General features: G+C 41.2%; 1 protein-coding gene across 1 annotated transcript in view; it reads right to left on the bottom strand.

Moving 5' to 3' along the window:
- Nucleotides 1–645: 645 nt before the first annotated feature.
- LOC109959896 (ankyrin repeat and sterile alpha motif domain-containing protein 1B-like) overlaps nt 646–10177 on the bottom strand; it is a 60872-nt gene continuing 51340 nt past the window's right edge. Inside the window, exons 10-11 of the mRNA XM_020599632.1 lie at nt 10084–10173; nt 646–5702 (exon numbers count right to left, since the gene is read on the bottom strand). Of these exons, the coding sequence (XP_020455288.1) occupies nt 5595–5702; nt 10084–10173 (198 nt within the window). The 3' untranslated portion in view covers nt 646–5594. The remainder of the gene's footprint in view (nt 5703–10083; nt 10174–10177) is intronic.

The raw sequence follows: 10177 nt of genomic DNA, 5'->3' as shown, positions 1-10177 counted from the left end.
GGGAAAAACCTCCATTTATTTAAGTGCCAATACTTAAAAGTTACATTATATAACCCTGCTATGCTTATTTGGAACATTAGTAAGACTTTCCTATTCACATTCAATTTGCCAGAACCAGTGGCGTCCTCTGCGTCACCAGGCTTCACCACTCGTTTCTCTGTCCTTGAGTGCTGAGATCAATACCCTGCTGATTTATTAATCAGGCTGAATCAGGAGTCCAAAAGCTGTTCCTGTGTGAGAGAATGTGTTTGCTCCTCAGAGCAGCATGAAATAATTAGCCTCAGGAGTCGGTACAGTTTAGTTTATTAGTCAGCAAACAAGCAATTCTCTGTTTGCTGCTTTATTATTTGAATTGTGCAGAATACCCATTCTTTGTGTGTTTCATTTCAGGTGCTGGGTCTGGAGGAGGGAATGCGAGCTATGACGACATCACCGCCAAGTACTGGTCCAGCACGAGGTATGTGGTACTCACTGCTGTATGTAAGGTTAGATTGATAGTTGATGGCTCCGATTCTGACCACAGATGGCAGTAGATTTTGTAGAATTATCTATAAAACACTCACAAATACAAGCTAGTTCTGGTTCTGCTAATGAACAGAATTACAGATACATTTGTTCTGTTGTAAAATCAAAAACTGAAGATACTCTGGTTAATAACGTTTAATTAGACTTTTGGTTGTATCAGCAGTGATTGTACACACCAAATTAATTGTTGACATGTGGGGATGCAGCAGTGTCATAAGACACACAGACGGGTATAAAGCCTCAGTATGACCATCAGTTTTTAGACTTCCTACTTACTTAATTACCAACTATTTTGAAATGACAAAATAGTTTTCTGCTTCTAAACAATTTATAGATTTCTGCTTTTCTCTGTTATATATTTTTATAACCTGAATGTTTTGGTTGGTAAAGTTTAGCCAACCAAGGGCTGCAACGGATTATAATCTTTGTCTATTAATTGTTTACTCTACAAAATACCGAGATTCTGAGTGACAATGTCAAATAACTTTTTTCACCCAAAAATGGAGGAAAAAGATATTTGACATTTTGTAGACTAAACAATTAACTGAAGAATAATAAGAATTAGTAGGGCTGTCACTTTATTAGAAACATTTGTTTGAATGTGGTAAAAACACAATTTGGACAGTAATGACATGCTCGAGTGCAACAATGTACACTATGTCAATAAGCGCACCAGGCCATTTGATGTAATTTGCCTTGAGGTCCAATAGAGGACGTACCTAACATTTGCTGTCAGCATGACGAGTTACGTCTTGTTGACCTCTCAGTATAGTAAGCTAGTAACATTGTTTACAAGGACAAAATGCAGGAGAGTAGCGAGCAAAGTCGCGCTGATCGGACAATGATAACACCAGAGCTGTGTCGCAGTAAATGGTTTACAAACTCAGCTGCAATCCTGCTACCAAAGTTAATGTTATCACAGACCATTGGAGCAGCAGCCGTTCTACAGCCTCGCCTGACTGTTCTACATTGCCCTGAAGAAGTCCGGTGGGTCCAAATGTTGGCTACACATTCTAAATACATCATGTAAGCTTTCTTTTTCTTGCATTTGAATTCAAACGAATTTCATGTCAGTTCAAATGTGATTTTTATCTATTTATTTATTTTTCCAAAAAAAAACGTATAAATAAATAAAGTGGCAGCCCTTGGTTAGTTAAACTTTAGGTTTGTTGAGAACTGGTCTAATTGTCTGACCAGTGTTTTCTGGTCTCGTTTGTACTGATGTGTTCCCACAATTCTCCAATTACTTTGGCAAGTACAACTTTATCAGAACAAATAAACTACAGCAAACAGGACAAGTTGTAACCAATTATCCTTTCAGATTTTGTAAAACATCTCTATGTAGTTGAGAAAAGAAAAGAAAACTATCTTGAGGATAAATAATGGTTGTAGAAGTCGTATTTTATTCCATGTGCTTTACAAGGATATAAATAATGGCCAAAATTACAAAAATCAGTGTGCTGGAAGCCCAAGCCTATGTACATTAGTTGGTCAGCATTGATGTCACCATATAATCCATTTCACTCAAAATACATCTCACAATCTACCAGCTGTTGTTAAATATCCAACCTTTATTTTGGTACCTTGATTTGAGTGCCATGTAAATGCTTTATTCTTTTACATGTATGAACAATGAGTTGGCAAAATATCTATGTACATTTTATAACTGGATGATGTGTCATCCAAATACAGTAATACTGCGTTTAAAATAGTACATCTGCTAGATAAGAGTAGAGCCCCATGAGAAATGATGGAGGGTTGACCTGACAAGAGTTAGCTAGCCACCTGCAACATTCACTCTGCGTACAAGTATGATCATCTAGATTCTTTTAAAGGATGGACATTATTCTCAAGCCCAAGGTTTCATCTCAGCATATCATATAAAAATAATATAACATTAAGACAACAGTAGGCAAGAGTTGCACAAGAATAATCATCATGTAATAATACTCTCATATTAAACATTAAAATGTCGGGCAATACTTATAGAATACTTTTTTTTTTTTAATGTCAGATGCAGGTTTCTTCACATAGGTTCACCATCCAAGACACAGTTGTTGCATCTGAAGTGTTACAGCTAGTCCAGTCACATTTATGCGCTTGTGCATATATTCTGTTTTTTCTTTATTTAAAGGATGACTTTGGTTTTTTTGAACCTGCTGCATTTCACCTAAAAGTGGGTTTGGTGACTCTAGAGCTGATCATTTTGCTATCACTACCATTGTAGACATTTAGAGAAATGAAAAGTTGTGTTAAAAGGTGTCACTGGGGCAACCAAGCTATAACTGCATAGGAATATATATCTGGGTCAACTTGCTGGCTGACTGGTGATCGTCCTATGCAGGTAGCAGTAATGGCCACCCTTGATGGTTATATTTTATATGTGCTTTCTTTCTGACTCGGAGATAAGCATGAGAAATGATTTGACTGAAATTATGTTTGTTCTGGAGCTTCTTGGAGGCTAACTGGTTGCCCCGGTGATGACATTTTAACGAAAGTTCTCATCTCCCCAAAAATCGAGGCAGTGGTAACAAACTTAGCACGAGCCGTAGTCACCATATGCACTTTTAGGGGAAATGCAGCAGGTTCAAAAAACCCAGTTATCCTTTAAAAAGACCAAAGAGCCAGCCAGACGCCCTCTGGTGTCTTTTACCAACAGATGCCCTGTAACCTCCCAAGTTCAAAGGTCATGTGTCCCCGTTTGGCGCATAAAACAGGTCTTGCTGTCGTTGCAGAAAGTTGAGGCTGCTTTCAAATAAGTGTACATTCAGAGCAGACCGTCTGTCGAGATGCAGTCCTGTTAGTGTATGTCACTGTCTGTTGGTTCAGTGTTTACTGTGTCAAGCATCATGTGGATAAATATTTCTGTAGTCAACCTTAAACACTGAAGTGGCATCCATGTTTGCAGTCCTTTGTAGTCCGTTTGCATTGTATGTGTGACAAGGTCCGTGTTTAGGGCTGGCTACATTCTTTGCATTCCACAGTAATAGACATGAGCGTCCGGCATTGCCCTGCAAATGAGATGACATCACTTATCGAGATAGCCCTCACACCCCGCCTCTCCACCGGCCCCCCTGCTCAGCAAATCCAAAATGGCCACCATGCGTCTCACAGGCCACATGCTAAACCTTTACACACAAGAACTTCTTTCCCCAAATAAAATATTGATCACGGCCAAGGAAAAATCCAAGTGATTAAAATAATTCTGAAAATATACACACGCACGTGCTGAAAAAGGTCCTACAGAAGCAAAATATCACCTACATCCTCCTGTGTCACAGGTCAAGTTTACAGTTAGTATTTTCAAAAAAATAATCTGATATAAAGAATCAAAAAGTTTACATTCTAGTAGCCTGCTGGATGAACCAGTTTGTCCAAATTAGAATGTGCTACATCAACTCTCCTCTTTGATTAAAAAAATGTTTAAAAAAATCTGAACTTCCTCCATTTGCCATGTCAGACATTATCCCTCCTTAATGTCAGCGCCCCATGCTGAGCTCAACAGACAGCTAAAACACTGTTACAGCTATTAGCAGTTTTCTGCAAAGCACACAGCATTAGCCAAAGAAAAAACTAATTGGACGATTTTCTTGCAATTCCAACTAACTTTTGCCTAACTGTGAGATAATGCAAGGCTTGGAATGCTGCAGAACTTGCCTGAAAATCGTTTGAAAGAATTCTTTAGTATTGAAGTAATTCACTGATGGTACAAGTATGAGCAAAAGTGAACTGCTAATTCAGCGTACTTGGTGTTCCAAATTGTAAACACATATTGGCTAAACAAAGGAGCCCATGTTGCAGGTGACACTGTAACTCAATATATATGTACATGTACTGAGCAGTTTGAAAGCATTCCGAACCTGCTTGAGAAGTGCTGGGTTTAAGTTTTTCCTTCAGTATTCTTGTAATTCTGTTAATACAGCCAAAAATATTAACACATACCAAAAATTTACTGCTGCTAGTTAAGTTGCTGTACTTACTGATCCAAAGCATAAACAAATATTTGCTACGAATGGCACCCATTAACACACTGCATCAATGGAACAGTGTAGCTTATACTTCGTTTCTTGTCAGTTTATATCTATTCACACAAGTGATGCTTATTAACATGTACTGTTAAATGTTTTCTCATAATTACAAGATCAGGATTTAGTAAAACCTTTTACAGTGGTTATCAGTAAACATTATTTGAGAAGACGGAGGCATTACAGGCTACCTGATTTAACTGTCTAGATCCTATATAGCTTATCTACATAATGATTATGAGCTTTAAATATCAGTGTTTTTTGGAAACAGTTGCATTAAATGTTAAAAGCTTGGGCTCTGTTGTGCTACAATAATTACACTAGAGTTCACTTTAGTTGTGTACTATTGTATGTACTGACAACTGTCACTGAATTACTTAAGAATTCTTTAAAACCTGATGATTCTCAGACAGGTTCTGCACCATTCCAATCCCTGCATTATCTCATAATTAGGAGACAGTCATAATTCCAAAATCAGATCCTCCAATTTTTTTTTCTTCAGTAAAAGTAATGCACTTCGTAATTTTCTGGTTTCAAATTACATTGAAGCTGGTGGGGCAGTTGGACAGAGGGGCTGAAGTGTAGAGAATACTGAGCGATGGAGGCAGCTGGAGGAGAGAGACACAGCCAAATGGTTACACCCGTCAACACAAGGGGGCAGGGGGAGGCAGAATAACAAATTAGTTGTCTGCTGGCTGGCTGACAAACAGGAAGTGAATAAACTAAGCTGCCTGTTCCCCTACAGGTGGAGACAGAGGTGCACTGCAGCCCAGGGTTCAAAGGTCATGCGCCAGCCCCGCAGGCAGGAAGATGGGACCCGGGACGGCGGAAACAAAAGAGGGAAGGAGAGAGAGAGCAGCGCCAAATGTCATCATGCAGCAGACAGGCTTGGCTAACGGGGGGCGGGGCGGGATGTTTTGTTTTTAGTTTTCAGCCGGTGAGGCGACACGGTCGCTCGTGCCCAACTCCGGGGCAGGGCCCCAGTACAGGGCAACCTCTGAAAGGCACACACACACACACAGGAGTGGACAAGGCAGGTGTATGTTAGAAAATAGTGGTCTCGTACTTGGTGTTGACTCCTCTCTTCGCCTCCTGACCGGGCTCCACAATCCACGGCACGTTGGCGTGGCCTTTCTGGTCTGGCTGCTCCATCTGACACAGAGACAGAGAAGAAAACCATTTTAAAAAAAGGAAAACGAGGAGAGAAGTAGAACACAGCCAAAATAGCTCCTGTGACCAACATATTCACTTTTGACAACCTATTACTGTATAGACTTTGTAGGATGCATGTTTTCAAATCAAATAATTCATCAATGCAGACAGCTGTTTCTTGGTTTTTAAAAATCTGTATTTTGTACAATTGTCTAATTCAGTTTGATGATGATAAAGTGATGGTGGAATGAATGTGCTGTGTAATGTAATGGAAACCAAGTCAAGTATTGGGGAAATGAGATAAAGATGAGCAGGGCACATGGAAGCAACATCCTGATGGCCTTGCATCATTGAAATTGTACTGTAGATGTAGAAGTCACTTCCTGTACAGCCCAGCGATTTAGATTTCAAAGAAGAGGGCACTGTGTCTGCTACTGTAGCTTCAAAGCTGAGTAGCAAACATGCTCTCAAAAATAAACACACGGCAGCCAATCAAGTGACTGGATTTTGTTGCTGAGGGTGCTTTTCTTCCAATCTACTGGTTTATTTTCAAATGATTTCAGGGGACGGGGGACTTGACTGTGAGTGCTGCAGCTTTGACAGTGGAAGACTAAACTTGTCCTTGCACTCTGCTTATGTATATAATAATTAAAACAATATATCAAATGCATTAAAGATCTGTTCTGCAAACACCAACAGAGCCATATTTCACTAATCTTCTGTCAACACACTGCTTCCATCAGTATATAAAATAGTGCATTAATCCAATTCTGTCTTTTCTCTCTCTCACACACACCTTATAATCATGTTATGGGGTTACAGGACTATGCACAATCAGACACACTTTCAGTCTCCCAGCAGCACAACACCCACCATGCTTAGTAAAGAATTCATCCAGAGCTTCCCTGGGCTCAAATTCATCAACCTTACATGAACCCACTGACAGAATTATGTCTGCCTGCAAAACAAGTTTTATATCAGCACCCTGGCAACTTTCTACAGAAGGAACATAGGAACCTGAAGTAATGCTGCAGTGACACCAGTAATCAGTCAATGCAAAACATGCTACTTGCAAGAGGAATTAATCACACATTTGAATCATTTCTCAGCTCTGTGTGTATGCTTGGGTTGAGCATTCTTCTAACGACCCTTTAAAAACTCACCTGCTTTGTTTTTCAGAAAACGCTGAGGAAGAGTGGGGATCATTACCAAAAGCTCATTGTGAGCATTCAACGAGTGAATGCATGGACTGTAGTCATGATTTTTTAAACACTTTGAGGTTCTGTTTATTGGTTCTGATACTTCAATTGCACATTGATCTTTAAGAAGGCACTGGGGCACATAAAAACTGACTGAGGCACTAAGGTTGGGGTTTGCACTTCAGCTCTGTATTAGCCGTAAGACAAAGTGGGTTAGCCCTGCAAGGCTGACTGAACTCTCGCGTCTTTTTTTTAATAGTAACACTACTAACGGTTGCACATTGAGGTAGTAACTGAAGAGTGAGACACAAACACAACACACGAGGATGCAATTGAATAAAAGCGACAGGATAAAATGGAAGCACTTACAAACGGCGCTTTCTCTTCGACTAAGAAAAACCGTGAAGAAATAAAGGTAAGAGAAGGAAAAGCGTGGAGGACCTGAGACTGAGCTTTGTGAGGAAGATGGAAGAGTCGAGGGGGAGGAAGAGGAGGGTGGAGAGGAGGCCGGTGAGGGGTGTAAATGTGGCCCAGTGACCAGCGGCTGGAGGGGGGCATGATGACCTACAGGGGCAGAGGTCATATAGAGGTCAAAGTGCACCAAAAACACCATAGCAGCGAGGCAAAAACCACAACAGTGACAAGAGGAGACACACGGCAACAACACTCCAAAACCACAGCAAAAACCATGGCAACAACATGGCAGCAAATTCATCGCCCTGGCAACAGTGTGGGACGGCAGCATTACTGCAAAACGGCACAACTCAAGCCAGAGTAGGCCACGTTACGGCACATTTATATAGCAACTCCTGCACGGCAACGACACTCCCAGCAAGATGAATATGACACAGCAGCTGTACAGAACGTCGCTCTGCAAACATCTTCATAAGTCACACTCGGTTTTTTCACGTTTCTCCAAATTCATGAAGAATTCTGCCAGTGAGGCCAAATGGGTTCTAGTCAAGTTTCAGCTCCTCCTACAGTTTTTAAAGAAAGAAAAAAATTTAAGTACAATCTTTGGCTCTTAGACCAAATGAATCAGCTGCTTGGAAACGAACTGGTTTCACACCACTGGCAGGCTTTTTCACTCACTTTGAGAAACAGAATTGTAAGAGTCAATCATACATGGTTAGGCTCATGTAATTCAACTACTTTGAAGCTACACTCAAATTACAGTAACATGCTGATCAAAGACAAAAGAGTCGTATCAGACACGTTCACACTCATAAGGACAAGTTAAGTGGATGAAGGAAATTCACAAGCAGATGTACTCAAATTACACACACAACATAAAAATGCTTATGGGAGGGTGTGGAGAAATGGATACTTGTGGGCAGAGAAACAAAGCCACAGTATTTTAAAGCCTAGGGGCTTCAGAGGTGCTGCAGGATGGAGATTATGGCTGGCAGGTGGCAGGAATATTAAGTGAATCCTGCAGTATCTGTGCCCTGCTGCACAGCACAAGTCATTAACTACATCTCACACATACACACACAGACATGTGAACACAGGCAGAAAAAAGGCAATTAATGGTTAATGTAATGGTAGCCAAGTCAGCAGATTGTGTGTATCGTCCATCATCTCTGTAGGCAACACGACCGCACACGAGCTTTGCATAAACACACACACAGGAGGAGAGCGAATACACAAACCGCATCTTCTCTGCTCTCTCTCAATATCTCCTCATCGTCTCGCTCTAATTTTAAAAAGTGAGACCATCCCTCCAAAGCCACCCATTCCCCTCCATCGCTGTCTCTTTCATCAGTGACACACAGTATTTAAAGGGACTTCAATTTGGTTGAAGCACACTGATATAGCAGCCACTGTAACTCTATACCTGGTCCTTCAGGCACACATGTGCCGCTGCGCCAGCTGATGTGTGTTGGTGGAGGAAGGAAGTGTGTGTAACGTGAGTTAGTGAGACTATTTTAAAGCTCTGTTGGGTGTTAATGGGAGGTCAACAGGTTTACAGATAGACTTTGTGACGCTGTGGTTGAAGGAGACATTGCTAAAGGCCATACTCAGAAATTTATAACAGAATGTGAGACTCGGGGATCAAACAGCAGCACTTTATTGGTACAGATTGTTCAGGGTCTGTGTTGAGATTTGCCTCAAAGGTTTGAGTATGCAAGGCTACACTATGTGATCAAATTACAGAGTAATGTATGAAGGCGCTGAGGTCACTGGGAGGGAGGTCTGGTTTCAAATTTTCTTTCTACAATTATTGTGGTCAGAAACATCACATTGAATTGTATCACAGTCATCATCAACTTCCTGAAACACTACAGTACTGCTGCTAAAATACAGTGAAATTGCTTGTTTGGATTTTACCAAACAAGCTGAACAAAAAAAGGTATATTGCAGCTTTGAGGACCCTGAATGAACCAACATCAAACACGCTGTCTGCAGATTCTATGCTCTTGACACATACCTAAACTCCATCAGAGGCCTCTGCAAACTACAGCTCTTTTGACGAGGATCTGTTGGACTGAAATGTCAATAAATTTGTTCTCTCCATGCAAGGCTGCAGCATGTAGGAGTCCTCCACATGAGGATCCTTTATCTTCGTACACACAAACACACACTCCCTCTCACACAGAATGACACAAGCCAAGCAAACCTCCCCGGGGCCCCGGGGCAAACGGGCCTCATCAATCAGCCCAGTGCGCAAGAGACTACAGGGACAGCAAGACCGAATGGACACTTCACAGATCACAATATCCACCTACACCTCTGCTACATCCTCCGCTGGGCCGAGACTCATACGTACAAAACACAAGGTTTCCAAGATAATCCCAGTAAACCGCACTGAGAGCTGAAATCATGTAAATGCACAGGGATAAGAGACGGGGCAGAATTGGAGGAGAGGGATGGACGTTATGAACAGATGTGAGTGAGAATGGGTTAGTGGGACGCTGGTTAGGATTAGAAGCAGATACAGAAAAGCTACATGTGAGTTCAAGAGTTTAAAGTGAGAGGTGACATCAGAGGCTAAAGTGAAAATCCATCACAAAATATAATGTTTCTGTTCTTCTTTACTAAAATAGTCCTGTGTTGAATATCAGCCTTGCAAAGTCATCAGTTCACCTTTTAAACGAACAAAAACACCAGGGGATGTGAAGTGACTTTTGGATGGATTTTCCCTTTAAACAGCAACGCAGTTGTGCGGCTGCGATACTTACAGATTTGCGGATGTTGATGCGGGGTTTGGGGATGGGTTTGTTGGTCTTGCCGTCAAAGCTCTCGGGCAAGGTGGATGAACCGTGGCCGCTCTTC

The sequence above is a fragment of the Monopterus albus genome, unplaced genomic scaffold, assembly GCF_001952655.1.
Source record: "Monopterus albus unplaced genomic scaffold, M_albus_1.0 scaffold41.1, whole genome shotgun sequence".
Taxonomy (NCBI): Eukaryota; Metazoa; Chordata; class Actinopteri; order Synbranchiformes; family Synbranchidae; genus Monopterus; species Monopterus albus.
This window is presented reverse-complemented; position numbering and strand designations above follow the sequence as displayed.